General features: G+C 39.7%; 2 protein-coding genes across 6 annotated transcripts in view; one reads left to right on the forward strand and one right to left on the reverse strand.

The window, feature by feature from the left end:
* Positions 1-7,941, forward strand: part of cdc23 (CDC23 (cell division cycle 23, yeast, homolog)) — a 31,138-nt gene extending 23,197 nt beyond the window's left edge. For both annotated transcript variants that reach the window (XM_041193715.1, XM_041193717.1), the window contains exons 11-16: positions 1,693-1,812; positions 1,913-1,988; positions 2,535-2,596; positions 4,297-4,375; positions 6,563-6,682; positions 7,610-7,941. In XM_041193715.1, the coding sequence (XP_041049649.1) occupies positions 1,693-1,812; positions 1,913-1,988; positions 2,535-2,596; positions 4,297-4,375; positions 6,563-6,682; positions 7,610-7,777 (625 nt within the window). In that variant the 3' untranslated portion in view covers positions 7,778-7,941. The remainder of the gene's footprint in view (positions 1-1,692; positions 1,813-1,912; positions 1,989-2,534; positions 2,597-4,296; positions 4,376-6,562; positions 6,683-7,609) is intronic.
* Positions 7,942-8,502: 561 nt separating this feature from the next.
* Positions 8,503-16,248, reverse strand: part of kif20a (kinesin family member 20A) — a 72,422-nt gene continuing 64,676 nt past the window's right edge. For all 4 annotated transcript variants that reach the window (XM_041194268.1, XM_041194267.1, XM_041194269.1 and 1 more), the window contains 3 exons: positions 14,681-14,772; positions 12,268-12,405; positions 8,503-10,225 (listed from right to left, as the gene is read on the reverse strand). In XM_041194268.1, coding sequence (XP_041050202.1) covers positions 9,905-10,225; positions 12,268-12,405; positions 14,681-14,772 — 551 coding nt within the window. In that variant the 3' untranslated portion in view covers positions 8,503-9,904. The remainder of the gene's footprint in view (positions 10,226-12,267; positions 12,406-14,680; positions 14,773-16,248) is intronic.

A 16,248-nucleotide genomic window follows, 5' to 3' on the forward strand; every position in this document is an offset into this window, starting at 1 on the left:
GCTATTTGACCCATTTTGTCTGTGCCGGCTCTCAGCAAGAGTAACTCACTTGGTCCCTCTCGCCCACCTTTTCCACCTGGCCCTGCAGATGTTTCCTCTTCAGATAATTATCCAATTACCTTTTGAAAGCCATGATTGAACCCGCCTCCACCACACTTCTTGTCCCTTCCACCAATGCGAACAGTTTCTCTCTATCTACTATTTCCACACCCACTCATGATTTTGAATGCCTGTATTAAATCTCCGCTCACCCTTTTCTTCTTCATGGAGAACAGCTCCATCTTCTCCAATCTATCCACGAAGTTCCTCATCCCTGGAACCATTCTTGGAAGTCTTTTCTGAACCTTCTCTAATGCCTTCACATCCTTCCTAAATTGTGGTGCCCGGAGTTGGACACAATACTCCAGCTGAGTCTGAACCAGTGTTTTATAAAGGTTGCCTATAATTTTCTTTCTTTTGTGCTCTATGCTTCTATGTAAAAGCCCAGGATGCCATATATTTTATTAGCCACTTTCTCAATCTGCCCTGCCATCTTCCAATGAATATACCCCCAGGTTGCTCTGCTCCTGCACCCCCTTTAAAACTGTACCATTTATATGCCTCTCATTGTTCTTCCTGCCAAAATGTATCACTTCACAGTTCCCTGCATTAAATTCCATCTTCCACATGTCTGCTCATTTCAACAGCCAGCCTATGTTGTTTGGAAGTCTACCTTAATCCTCCTTTCAGTTCATGGTACTTCAAAGTTTTGTGTCACTGGCAAATTTTGAAATTGTGCCCTGTACATTAGTATGTATCAAGAAAAGCAGTGGTTCTAATACTGACTCCTGGGAAACCCCTGTATCTATCTTCCTTCAGTCCAAAAAAATCAAAAGTTCACTACTGTTTCCTGTCACTTTGCTCACAAACCTGTTATGTGGCATTTTAACAAACATCTTTTGTCTATATATAACACATTAACCAATTATTCGCATCAACCCTCTTTTACCTCAAAACATTCAATCAAATTAATTAAACACAATTTGCCTTCCACAAAAACCTGCTGGTTTTCCTTAATTAATTTACATTTGTCCAAATGGCTTAATTTTGTCCCGGATTACCATTTCTAAAAGTTTTCCCACCGCCAAAGTTAAACTGACTGGCCTGTAGTTGTTGGATTTATCCCTGCACTCTTTTATTGAACAAGGATGTAACAGTTGCAGTTCTCCAGTCCTCTGCAAAAACCCCTGTATCTGAGGAGGATTGGAAGATTATGACCAGTGCCTCTGCTATTTCCAAATTTTATTCCCTCAGAATCCTCAGATGCATCTGATCTGGTGCTGGTGACTTATCGACTCTACAGTCACCATTTCTAATACCTCTTTTTCCAAATTTTAGTTGGCCCAGCGACTCAACTAACTCCTCTTTCACCATGATTTGCCAGCATCTTTTTCTATGGTAAAGACAGATCCAACCTAACCTCAATTGAGAACAAGCCAAGTTTATGCAACCCGTTGTCATAATTTAACCCTTTAGCCACTGGTATAATTCTGGTGAATCTGTACCTGCTCTGAGGCCGATGTACCCTTCCTGAGCCCAAAACTGACATTGTACTCCAGATGGAGTCTAACCTAGGTTCTGGAAAAAATGTCTTTAATTTGTTGTTGCTAACCAAGGAGTCATGTGCGCTAATTATTCTTTGTGTTTCTGCAGACATGCCATTGAGGTGAACAAACGAGATTACAGGGCTTGGTATGGACTGGGACAAACCTACGAGATCCTCAAGATGCCATTTTACTGTTTGTATTATTACAGACGAGCCCATCAGCTAAGGTAAGCTACTGAAGAGAACAAGGCTGCAGCTGAACTAAAGCTTCTATTAGCATGTGCCATTTGAGAAGCTTCTGAATCAATGTGACTTTTCCCCCCACAGACCCAATGACTCTCGAATGCTCATTGCCTTGGGTGAATGTTATGAAAAGCTGAATCAGCTGTCTGAAGCTAAGAAGGTACTTTCCAGCCTTGTTTTTATTTAGAAGTTTGACTTTGTAAGTGACACTGCAAGCAATGGCACCACATTACAGCTTTACTAGAGAAATGTGAAAAGCAGTTTTAAAGTCTGTTACATGATCAAAAGGATGAGATGAAGCCAGAATATAAGGCTCAGGCACTGCAAGTGCAATTTTGTTTTCTGATAAAAGTCTCTATGGTAAAAGTGAATGTTCTGTCATTTTATTTCCAATCGCTCATTAGAAATGCCTGTATGATCCCTAACTATTATTTGTCAACATAATATCACTGGTTATTCCCAATTTATTGTAAGAAAGATTGAAGCTGGGGTGAGCAGGTTTCATATTCCAGGCATTTATTCAGTTTAAATCAGTAGACCAAATTGTGACAATCCCTGCATGTGTTTAACCACCTAAACACACACTCACCAGTGTGTTTAAGAGGCCTCCTCCTGGAGTGTCATATGTAGTGTTCTCTAGCCAATTCACCAGAGGCTTCTGAAATTAAACTAATTGCTTGTCTTCCTTTCTGTTTTTCATTGGCAGTGTTACTGGAGAGCATTTTCTGTTGGTGATGTTGAGAAAATGGCTTTGGTGAAACTAGCAAAGTAAGTACTTTGGAGAGTTTTTATCTCATTGAGAATAATTTGGTAAAATCCTATAAAATACATACATGTTTCAACCAGACTATTTTACAATTAAATGTTGTGAGGAAGTTTGTTCTTGTTTTGTCAAAAGGATTGTGATGAGGAAGATATTAGAGCCATGGAAAAGTTTGTGAACTAGAATGATCCCAGGAATGAGAGGTTATACTATGAAAGGCTTGAAATGTTAGAACTTTATGCAATAGAAGATTAACATGACTGAAGTTTTCAAAATGGAAAAGTTTTGAGAAATTGAATAATGAAAGTTCACTATCAGTGGTTAGCAGTTGGTAACAAGGGGCATAGCTTCAGAATTTAGAATAATGGCTCACAAGAGGATTGACCACTTGGTAAGATAGATGAGATGAACTGGTCTCTAGAAATGTATCTCAGCAAGGAGTCAGCACTAGGAGAGGAGAAAATTGGTGTTAAAAATGGGAAGAAATGAAATTGAGTTTTTTTTTAAAACAAAGCCCCCATGCGTCATTTATGCCCCACTGACCCACCTTCAGCTGCCAATTCCATTTTGAACTAATTGCTGATGAATGGGCTAAAGTAATCACAGCTAAAATTGGAACTCGGTGACATGAGAGAAATCTATGTGGCTCTGCACTATCAATACACTGCCTTCATGATAGGATCAAATAAAGGATCAGACACTAAGGCGAGGATATTGAGGGTGGGGGGCGGGGCCCGCTCGCTGATGTGTAAGATGACGCAGGATGACGCTGGCGAAACTCCCGATGTCACCCTACGTCATTTCAATTTTCAGGTTGGCGGGGGCTCAGCCAAATCAGCTGTGCGCCTGCTGACCTGTCAATGGCCTATTGAAGCCATTTAAAAAGTAAATGAGATACTTAATGGACCTGCCTGAGCAACCTTAAGGTTGCCGGGCAGGCTGGAAGCCTTGGCGAGCATTGGAATAAGCATGAAACCTCATCCATGGCCGGGATGAGGTTTCATGAAAGTTTTTTTTTTAAATTTTAAAGTTTGAATAAAAGTGATGGACATGTCCCAACTCATGTGAGTGTCACTTGAGGGGACATGTCAGGGAGATTTTATGTTTGTGCGTTGCCCATTTTTGAATTTGGTGCCGATCTCCCTGAGGTAGCACTTAGCCTCAAGATGAGTGTGCTCTTTCATGTACACGCGCAAAAGAGTGCACTCCCGGCTTAGGGAATCGTCCCCGCCGCCCGCATAGAGAGCGCATAGCGCTTCCTGGCAGACGTCATGTCATGCCACCTCATTGGCCCGCCCACATAAAATGACAGTGTGCCCCCCCGATCAGCGGCACACCTGCACGCACCTGCTCCAGCACTCTTTCTCCCCCTCCCCCACCCAACGGGGGGGAAGTTCTTCCCCAAGAAACATTAAGCAACATTTTTGTCTCACCAAGTCTGAGATCCCAATGGTATCTTGCTGTGCTGAAAGTTCTTTTACACAAGGTATTTTAATCTGTTTGTAGCCAAACTGAAATTACACAAAGTTGTGGAATTGGCAGAGGGATTGTAAACAAACAGCTTACTGTGAAGAATCTTCAGTCATTTTAAGTTTCACTTGGTGTAGCCTATAATGCATCCAGCATTACTAGTGCAGGACCCAGAGCTTTTTGCGTTGGTTGGTTCATACTGATTTAATGTCTGTTTCCTTCTATAATGTTGCAGAATTCATGAGCAGTTAGGTGAATCAGATCAAGCAGCACAGTGCTACATCAAATATGTCCAAGATATCTGTGACTGTGGGGTAAGTCTCTTCAGGGTTCATGTGAATCTGGCACAGGCAGACACAAACCAGCAGACCATATTGTTCCTGCTGCCATCGATCCACAAGTCTTTATACTTTTGGTATTTCAATTGCAACAAAGTTTAAAAGCAAAACTTCAGCCGTTACCCTCCAGTATTTACCTATGTACTATATTCCTCCATTCTTTTAAAACTTAACACAAGGTGGCATCGGCTTTGCCTATGCAGCATTTTTAAGGCTCAAGAGTTGAAACTTTTGTTCACTGAACATAGGACAGGAGTAGATTGTTTATTTCCTTGAGCCTGTTCAGCCATTGATTGGGATCATGGCTAATCTGTGACCTAACTCCATATGCCCACTTTGCCCCAAATCCCTGAATATCTTTGACTGATAAAAATCTGTCAGCCTCAGATTTAATATTAACAATTGATCCAAAATCAGTTGCTGCTTGCGCAAGAGTCAAACCATTACCACCCCTTTGCATGTAGAAATGTTCCTAACTTCACTCATGAAAAGTTTGTCTCTAATTTTTAGACTGTGCGCCATAGTCCTAGACTCCCCCGCTGGCAAAAATAGTTTCTATCTGTTTACTTTCTTGAAAACTCTGATCAAATCATCCCTTAACTAAATTCCAAGGAATATAACCCTATTTTGTAGTAATTTATTTTATAGCAAGTAATTCCAATTCTCGTAAATCGACACTGTACTCCTTCCAAGGTCAATAAGATTGTGGTGTCCAGAATGACACTCAGAATTCCAGGTGTGGTCTAAACTGAAGCATGACTTCTACCCCCTTGTATTCTAGTCCTCTAGGTATAAAGGTTCTTTTAGTCTTGGCGATTAAAATATCATGAACAGGTCAGAAAATAATTATTTTGCATTCCTGGACCACCAAGTCTCTTTACACCTACTGTACTAACCTTTTCAGGTCAATTCAGCTTACATTTGCCTGTGTTAAAATCCATTGACCACTTCTGACCATTCAAATCCTAATTTATTAATATCTCTCTGTAATTTCATGATTCCATCTACACTAACAATGTCACCTATCCATATGTATTTAGAAACTTAGGTAATTGGCTCTCTATCCTGTTATTTAAATCGTTAATGAATATGGTGAATAATTGATACCCCAACACAGATCCCTGTTGTACTCTTTTCCCTTTTTGTTTTCAAACTATTATCTCCACTACATTTTCTACCTGATCAACACCCCCATCCCGCACTTACCACTTTAAAATCCTTGTGACCACCCAATTGTACAGTTTCATATTGCCCTCGTACTTGTACCAGTGTCCCATGAAATGGAATCCTTCTTTCCCACATCACTCCTTAAGCCTGCCAAATCTGTTTATTCCTATGCAAATTTGCACATAGCTTAGATAATCATCCAGTGTTTTAGTTTAGGTTCTAGTTCCTGATGCTCTCTACCCAACCTTTTGTTTATTCTTCCCTATGTTATCGGTCTGAACGTGGATCACAATGACTTGAACCTTCCGCGCTAATATCCTCTGAAGTCAGTTTATGATGTCCCTCACCCCAGTTAGGCAGTATATCTGTGGGACTTTATCCTGCTTATAAGTCAGTCTCCCTAATTATTACATTAAATTCCTCCCCCTCTTCCTCCCACCCCCTTACTTTGGACAGTCTGCTTTTCCAACAGTCTTTATCCTTATAGGTAGTAAATATATCGTATTAGTTGGATCAGTTTCTGAAGATCCTGGTTTTCCATCTCATTTGCGTTCTCTGTACTCAGAATGGGGTAGATGTGACCAATATCAAGCAGAATCTGAACTTCTACAAGGTGGTAACCAATGTCTGGAGTAAACTCTGTGCAGATAATTCTCCCCATCCTTTGTGTTGAACTGCCTCCAACTTGCACTCCTTGATGACTCTGAGCCAGAGACATCCAGTGCGGATGCGTTTGTTCCAGACAGTCTTGCTGTCCACAAACTCCCACAACTTCTTCATGTAAAGTTGTTCCTTTGTCTGCTTGAATTTTTAGAAAGAAATAAAATGATTTTAGAAGCAGTAACTGTTGAAGTGAATACTTATAAGTAGATTAAATATGTTTTGTATTGTGTCTCCACGTTTAAAGAGCTGCAGAGAAAGTTATTCTAAAAGCATACAAATGTGTAGGCTTCTCTTGGTCATTCCCTGGACCAATTTTTGTTCTTCAAATTTTAGGAGATTCTGGAGCATCATGAAACAAGCACTGCATTTCGAGCGCTGGCACAGTATTATTTTAAGTGTAAACGGTGGGATGAGGCATCAGTCTGCGCACAGAAGTGTTGTGATTACAATGATGTAAGTCTTAACCACATCTCTTTTTGATAGCCATTTCAGGATAATAGATTTCTGCCATGTGCAGGGTGGGCATGAAGGGAGAACTAGTTTTTCATTTTCGGATCCTCTGACTAAAGCAGTATAATCCAGCTGTTTTACTAGTTTTCAGCCTTGCTGCAGGAGTTATTAGAATACAAGGATAAGTCTCTATTCTGCTAGTGCTCAGGAATATTTTCCCTAAGAACTCATTTTGATAGACTTTATTTAGAAAGAGCCTGTGCACTCATCTAAAAGCTGATGGGTATTACTAATAAGTTTTGAATTTTGGAATGGCTAAATTTTGGTTTACCATTCTAATTAAAGTTAATTTTAAGAAGCATTTCAAATCCAGATCCTAAATTCCATCAGTCTGCACTAGTCCTGACAAGTGAAATGCTACCTCATTTCTTCAAGTTCAACCAGCCAGTCAGTCACTTAGCGGATTGCTTGAATATGCTTTCAGTAATCTGGCGTCTTTGGCTACCAAAACATCAAGCTGATACAAACTGTACATGGACAGGAGCAGGCCAAATTGTCAGTACTGTACTTCACTTATCTGCTCATGAGTGCAAGGATGCTCACCTTACCCCTTTCTGTACATCTGATTTCTGAACATAGGGTACTATTCAAAAAAAAGCTCTTGCTATCAAGGTGAACATTTATCCCTGGTTATTAATTTTATTACTGTGTTACTTATATAACAAGAATAAGATTTTTCAAACACCTTAAGTGCTACATTAGCTGTGAAGTGTCCCAAGGTAGAATAATATAAACATCATAAGTTTGTTCTCAAAATTGGTTCCACAAATGAGTTGATCTTAGTACTAATCCAAATTAACTTTCAATAAAACACTTACTTGCTTTGATTTGATTTTTTTGGACTTAAATATTCTGATTTTTTTTCCCCAGACTAGAGAAGAAGGAAAAGCTTTGCTTAGACAGATTTCACAGCTTCGTAGCCAGGGTGACGTGACACCAACACCCATAGCTGCCGATGTATCACGGACATTTGTCCCTGGAGTCAACACTCCCTCTGCAAAACTGCCACCACTCAACTTATCTTCCATCACACCATGAAAATGCCAGTGCTGTTATCTGAAACCAACATAACACACTATTGATTCTGTTCCCATTACAACCTCAGTAGCTGTTGGTAACTCAGTTGATAATAGTTGGATTTTGTATTTCATGGGAAGCATAATATCTGCATGTGTAAATATTAAATATGTTTATAAAAAGTGCGCTTCTGCCTTCTTGATAGTAAATAATCTTCAACGAAGATGTCAATTCTTAATTTTTTGTTGCATTACCTTTCCTCCTCTTGTAAATAGAAATCACTCAACCCAGCTAACCACTGCTCCTCCTTTCTCTCCATCACCCCCAAAACAGGTACATTGAGTCAATCCTGCAAAACTGGAGTCACCTTTCGATCTCACTTGGCCAGTGGACACCTACAAGGTCCGGGCCATCAAACAATTGCACTAACTTGCTGTAATACTAATGCAGTTAAATAAATAGATGAGTGCTTAAGTATTAAGTAAAAATTCAACTAACTTGATTTTATAGCCATTATCCATAAGTATGTGGCACCACAAGGGTGAAATAGGCAGCTTTGAACATCGGACAACATGTAGAAAAGATATTGGCAACCAAAACTCAGCTATCCTTTGAGGAAGGCTGTTTATTTCACCATCCTCAGGACTCTTATGCTGAGGACTGCTGGCTGTGCCTAGTGTAGCAAGAACAAGATATGCCAATATGTACATCAGATAAAGGACCTGTTTCATACAAACAATTACAAGTTACTTTGTAGTATTTTAATTCCCCTCATTTCACAGGCATATAGCAAGATACAAAAGAATGTAAAAGAGTAAATATTTCAATAGAAAGATTCAAATAGTTATAGCAATACAATAATGTGCAAAGTACAAGAGTAGTGATCTTTTATATTTTAAAAGGCACATTTAACCTTATGGAATAAGCCAAATAGCCTTAGTCAACTAAATCCTGCATGCTATTGTGCTGCAGCAAGTGCCTTGTTAAATGAGGAAAAACAGTTTGCTTAAATGTTGAGTTTTACTTCATTTTTTTTGGTAGGTCAGGCACAATGACTCATGTAGCCCAAGGATTACATACACAGTAGGAATCCATTTGAGAGGCTGCTTAAATCAAAACTGGGAAAAAAATTTCCGAGCAAAATGATTATATACACAGCAAGTACTGTACTGTCTTAAAATTTCTTGTAGTTGGACATTTCTAATCATTTTTAAAATAATGATCAAATGAGCATCTTTACTGAATTTTCAAAGCTAGTTTTCTGGCACTCTACACCATTACTGTAGAAGTTCTAGTAGTTGCATTAGCGTGAACACCACTCATGTTTAACCATTAAACCATACACAGAGGAACAAAGCATTTTGCAATACATTCAGCAATATATAAGGCACTAACAGAACTGCTCAAACTTCCAGATGAAGAATGTGGAAGCTCAAAGAAATGGGACACAGACTGAATTTACATTTTTTTGGTGCAAAACTTTCCCCTCAAATATCTTTGGAATATACAGGAAACACACCACACACAAATATGGCTTCTTGAAACTTGGTTAACAGCATAACAAAAAGAGACAAAAGTGTTAAAGGCTAAATAGCTTGACTATTTCCACATACAGCAGATGCAAAATATCAAGATCCAAAGCTATACCCAAATAAAACCTTCCCAAATCTTCGATATGAAACATCAGGCTAACAAAGGAAATTCTAAATCCTAATACTTTTGTTTTCAACTTAATCTGTCAAGATATTGAAGATAATCTCTACCTATACTTACCCTTACACACTTCCCTACAAAATATCTAATGCATTAATAAAGTCTCCTGTTTCTTAATTCTTTATTGGTTGACTCGTGGAGTAGAACTCCAAACCACAAATACTGGCCGGACACAAAAAAAAACAGGTTGAAGAGTGGATTCTTCAAGCAGCATAGTACACAAGATACTTACAAAGTAAACACATCATAAAACTTCTGGCACAAATTTCCCAGCATACCATTCCTGATTCCATACAAATCTTTGCCAAAAGTTGAATAATTGAAGGGTTATAAAAACAGAACACACTTATTGTGAGAGTAATTACTGTGTAAATATTTTTAGTTGGATCTAATTTCCAAATAAATGGTCTACAAACCCCCCCTCCCACAACTTCCCTAATAGTTTACTTGATATTGTGCCCTCGAGAGGTGCGATGTCTTATCCAGTTTGGCCCGAGATCGCAAAATACAACTGGAAGGAGTGTTACTGCCCTGCTTCTGGGCAAGCCTCAGTGGAGTCAGGAGACCAGTTAGGAATGGTCTTTTCCCTGGGGGTGGTTGATTTTCAATATTGCCAGCACAGCGACGCTTATTGCAGCCTGGACCTGCCCTAAGCTGGCGGACTGTATGATACTGCTCAGCAATGCAGGCATTTTTTTTCTTCAGATCCAATTTTATCACAATCATCAGTTTCTGCAGATCTTCCAAGGTTTGATCCTGTGGGAAAGAAAAGACTCTTCAACATAGGAGTTCTGTGCAGTGAAAAGAAAGGTCCTAAATATACTCTCACTAAATGAAAGCACAATTGAATTTTAAATTTTTTTTTTAAATGGTCTTCTCTTGCTATGTACACTCTCAGCCACAAGCATGGGAAATCTATTCAGTCTCCTATCAGATACATTCTAAAATTGCAACATGCACCTTCGGCCCAGGGATAACTGCTGACTGCAGAAGTGTTTGGTCTTCAATTAACAAATTCCCACTGCAATCTGGCTGGGATCAGAAACTCAAGTGGAAAGCCTAGTTGGCAAAAAGCATAGCTAGGCATAGTACTAAGGCTTACAGACAAACTGAGTCTAATTTTGATTTCTGGTCTGCTCTGACTTAATTCATTTCCAGCTCAGACAGCACTTGAGACACAGTTAGACTCAGCACCCTTGAAGAGAAAAGTCAGTTGCAAAACCCAACATTAACCAGTGACTCCTGCTTTAAAAAGGCACTTGAATGGATATGAAGCAATGGTTGGAAAGGCTTGCTTGTGATGCCCACTAATGATCAGATAACCTACTGACATGAAGAATGGACTTTTCAACAAAGTAACAGAGGGCTCAGAATTGTACCAGTGAGCTTCAGCGCCTTTTGAAAGTATGTTACTATGGTCTAGATGTGAACCCAGATTCCTCCATAACATCGATGCGAGTCACACAAGACAGCATCCTGTCTAACCCTGCATAGGCCCCATTAAGCAGTTGAAATATTCTACAGAATTTCCACAACACCGTGTGGGTAGATAGGTTCCTTCAACACATTAGTTAGCTTTATTCTCAATCTCTCCAGCTGACCCACCTTAATTAGGGAATGCTATCTACAGGGGTAGCCCTAGAAAGCCCTATAAATCAGCTGAAATCACACCAGAAGCAATTCCTGGTCCAGATTAAATAGCAATGCAGAGGGACAGCACAGTGGGGGAAACTTAATGACAGTTTCACCACTTAAATTTGAAATATGATCTTATATTCAAATACAGGCAGCTAATACAAATGCATACAATATGGAAGTATTAAAGCTGCAATTTTGTAATAGCTGAGTGGTTTCAGCAGGATTATTGCAGCTGATGGGATCAATTTGCATTTAATGTAACTGATCCATTACTATGTTGATTGACAGATCCTGGCTAAACACAAAGAAGGTGATCTACGAGGGCCATCTCGAACTTAAAGCTTCGAAAAACAGGTTAAGTAATTTTGAGTTATTGAACCCAGCAAAATCTGTTGCACCAAAAGCAAGGCCTGCAAAGAAGCAGATTTGCAAACGAAAGCTTTAAGTAGCAATTAATGAATGCATGCTTTTTCTTTTTTTAAAAAAAAGTTAAGCAGCAGCTAAAATTAGCTTTTCCAGCTCTATAATGCCTACCCTCAAATTCTATCCTCCTCCTACTCACCAAAAGTACAATTTAGCCCAAAAATGTATGAGTTTGAAAGTCTCTCCGCTTCTCCATATTTTAAAAATCTGTGCCAGGATGTTGCCTGGGATGAAACATTTAGGTTATGAAGAGAGGTTAGATACACTTGGGTTTTCGTTGGAGCAGAGAAGACTGAGGGGTGACCTGATTGAGGTGTACAAGATTATGAGGGGCATGGACAGGGTGGGTAGGGAGCAGCTGTTCTCTTTAGTTGAAGGGTCAATCATGAGGGGACATAATTTCAAGGTGAGGGGCAGGAGGTTTAGAGGGGATGTGAGGAAAAACTTTTTTACCCAGAGGGGGTGACGGTCTGGAATGCACTGCCTGGGAATGTGATGGAGGTGGGTTGCCTGGATGAAGTACCTGGATGAGCACTTGGCACTTCATTGCATTCAAGGTGAAGGGCCAAGAGCTGGTAAATGGGATTAGGTAGGTAGGTCAGGTGTTTCTCACGTGTCGGTGCAGACTCGATTGGCCGAAGGGCCTCTTCTGCACTGTGACTCTGATTCATTGAACCAAGATCAATGTGGCAGAGGACCGTCATTGACTTGTAGCTAAAGGACAATTACTAACGTACCTGTTTTACTATGAGGTCTTCACATTTGGCTAGAGTACGCCGTAAGTTTTCTGCTCCAGTGTTATGGCAACATGCTCTTTCTGATGACTGAAGAGCCTGGCCTATTTTCTGTAGCTCGTTCTGCAGGGCCTTTGCATTCTGAAAATTAATGAAAATCATTACCAAAGAGAGAGAGGGAGGGGGTTAGGGGAGTTTCTGTTAAAGCACAAAGCTATTAGGATAGAGAATGTCCTAGCAGAAGCAGTAGTGCAAGAACCTACAACAGTTCTTAAAGGAGGAGTAGATAAATTAGAACTACACCATTTGACCCATTGTGCAGGCACGGAATCTGAAAGTAATAATTAGTCCCATACCCTGGCTCTATCCCCATGGTCTGAAAATTTTTAATTTAAGGAGATATCTGATCAGTTCAGAAGTTATTATTGCTTCCATCACTCTTTCAAGCAGTGTGTAAAAAAAATCTCATCTTCCAACTTTTTTTTTGCCCATTATTGTGTGTTCTCAAGTTATCAGCCCGAGTGGAAACAACTTCTTGTCTCCTCTATCAAAGCCCCTGGTGATTTTGAACATGTTTATTAAATCTCTTTTAATCTTCTTTGCTTTAAAGGGAACAATCCCAGCTTCTCTCATCTCTCTGCATAACTGAATTTCCTCCTTCCTGGTACCACTCTGGTAAATCTCCTCTTACCTTTTCCAAGGCTTGGACTTCCTTTCCTAAAAGCGAAGCACCCAAAATTGCACACAATACTCTAGCGAAATCCTAACCAGTGATTTATAAAGGCTTATCATAACTTAGTTGCTTTTTACTCCATACCTTCATTTAGAAAGCCTCACCAATTTGTCTTACCACCCTCAAAGGAAATGAGACTGTAAACCCGCAGATGTCTCTGTTCCTACACCCTCTTCAAAAATTGTACGCTTTAGTCTGTACTCCAACTCTTCAATTTTGTGAGGAAACTGTGCTTTAGAATCATGCTTTGTTATGGAATTAAACAATGTATTCAAATTCTACAGCTTTAATACATGTCTGTATAACGTCAACTACCATAGTTTAGATTCTAGGTGAACTTTATAACCTTCACTTGCATATTTGCTTGTAATTACATGCAACTGTACTGAACTAGTCACAACCAGTACATAACTGATAAGGATCTGGATGTGAGAGAATTCTCTCAATTAGGTATGTTATAGATTAGGAGCTAACACCAGATGCAGGGACCAATTAAAGATCAATTACACGCTCTGGTAATTAGTCAATCAACTCAAATGGTTTATAAAGGAAGGGACTAATTTGCTGAATATGGTATAAGAAAGGAGATCAAAACCATGTTTGTTGCAGTTGAGGGAAGAAAGATCCAGAGGGAAGGGATTACCCCTACCCGGGATCAGGGAACTAAAGAAGTCTGAGCAGATTTCCAGAATCTGAAGAAACTGCAGAAGTCTGAGAAGTCTACGAAACGAATCCAGTCAAGGCTTTTGCATGCTCTGGTGCCTACAGCTGAAATGGGAAACATGACTTGTTAAGCTATGTTAATTACTGCCTAGTTTGTTCAATCATATTTAATGCATGATAAACCTTTCCACTTTGCCACAATTTGACAGTCCTGCCCTTCAACTTATCACAATCAATGCCAACGCCCTAGTGCAGCACAGAGGGAGTGCTGCACTGTCTGAGGTGCTCTCTTTTGGATGAGACACTAAATCAAGGTCTCATTAGATTGCTCAAGTGGATGTAAAAGATCCCCTGGCACTGTTTCGAAGAGGAACAGGGGAGTTATCATGGTCATCGTCAGATTATTGTCTGTGGGATTTTGCTGTGTGCAAATTGGCTGCCGCATTTCCTATATTGCAACAGTGACTACACTTCAAAAATATTTCATTGGCTGTGAAGCACTGAGATATCTGCTGGTTGTAAAAAATGCTACATAAATGCAACTCTTTTTATATATATTTGAAGAAAAATCAGCAAAGATATGAGGAAAGAGCAAGGGTGGAACTAAGTAGTTAACCCTGAGAACTGGGCCTCCTTCTATGTTGTAACTTTAAATGATTCCCATTCTATTTGTTGTAGCTCCTTTACAAGTAGCACATACTTGTTCCTGTTTCAAGGTCACCAGGATACTGCAATCAAGAAACAGATCAGGTGTGCAAACTGTGTCAAACCATTGGGAGACAATCTCATCCATAAGTTTCTCATGGCAATCTTTAATTATTGCATAGCAGCTTCACATATCAAAGGTCCAGAGTTTAGCTGGAATGCGAGAGTAATGCTGAGATACATCACAGTGCCTCAGTGGTGCCTTGAAGCAGCTGCATAGTAACTCCAGTCTCTCCAAGCAACCTGTTGGCCACAAAATGTTAAAGGTAAATCCCAATATTTTAGATTAGACTAACAGGAAAATACATGACTCACCCTCTGTCCTGCTTCTAGTTTCCGGTCTGCATCAACTGTGAGATGCTTCATTCCAGGTGGAAGTTCAACCAGGTCCCTGTATCGCTTCAATTCTGTAACATGGTAGAGAAACAATCCATGACAGAAACTGCTGATTCTGTGGAAATCCACACCCAACCATCTTTTAAAATCTGAACTACTGTAGGCAAATTTCACAGGTACATGTCCTTGGGGAATTTCCACTGAAAAATCCCCACAAGTCTGGATGCCAAGCATTCAAATTATTGGGATATTAGTAGGGGAAGTACACTTTAAAAGAAGTGACATTTAGTGGGTGGATAGGAGAATAGAAACTGCTTTTCAAGACCGTAGACAAGCCAAGCGACAAAAGCAGTTAATTGTAAACTTGCAGGTACAGAGGAACTAGTGCAGAAATTGGACCAGAACTTCAATCCTTGTTAGGTAAAGATTGCTTACACTGCCATGGGACTCAGACACCCCCTAGCACTCAGACAACTGAACTGTTGAATGGAGTTCACAGTAAACAGAATCTATTCCTATTAAAATTACTATGCATAGGAAAATAAAAGGAATTAAAACTGAGAATGTTCATTACATTTGAAGTCTGTGGTTAACCTCCATCAGTAGTTCAACAAGTTTTGTGTTAATGGCGTCAGGGAACAAGACATACTTCCAGGAGGGGTAGATGTTTAAAAAAAAGTGACAAACTATAAGTTTAATAAATTAATTCTAGTTTCTCAAAATAAACAGGAGAAAAACATTTTTGTTAATTTCAAAGAAATTACAGCAAGTTTTCAACTGGGATTCAATGTTGGTGCAATGAAAAAGTGAGTTTACAATTGAATGCAATTCCAATGTCTTAGTCCTCTTCAAGCAATAAAAAGCTAGTTAAACCACCACTGTCAATCCATCTGTGTATAGTGTGCAACTGTTGAAGGGAATTGAATTCCAGCTAAAGCAACCCAATAGGCAAGGCTCTTCAACTGTTGGGAATATAGGTGGTCAAATAGCACAACAGCCCAGATAGCATGTTTTGTAGATAATGTGACTTTTAACTCCAGGGTCATCATTTCAAATACCACATTGTGTAATGCATTTTGGGGGAAGATGGTAGTGTAGGGTTGATGTCACCAGGCCAGTAATCCAGAGACCCAGGCTAATGCTTGGAGGACACATGTTCAAATCCCACCATAGTAACTGGTGGGATTTAAATTCAGTTAAATAATATTTCTTTCAAAAAAAATAAATCAGGAATTGAAAGCTGGCCTCAATAATAGTGACCAGGAAACTTTAAGCGATTGTCGTAAAAACCCATCTGGTTCATTTAATGTCCTTTTGAGAAGGAAATCTGCCATTCTCATCAGGTCTGGCCTTCATGTGACTCTAGACCCACAGCAATGTGGTTGACTCTTATCTGTTCTCAGGGGCAATTAGAGATGGGCAACAAATGCTGGCCTTGCCAGTGAGGTCCACATACGATGAACAAATATTTTTTTTAAAAAAGGTTTTTTTTTGTGGCGAAAGGGAAAGGAGGGTTCTCCCTGAAAGCAAGAATGTACAAAGGTCAG

Source organism: Carcharodon carcharias, chromosome 8 (genome assembly GCF_017639515.1).
Source record: "Carcharodon carcharias isolate sCarCar2 chromosome 8, sCarCar2.pri, whole genome shotgun sequence".
Taxonomy (NCBI): Eukaryota; Metazoa; Chordata; class Chondrichthyes; order Lamniformes; family Lamnidae; genus Carcharodon; species Carcharodon carcharias.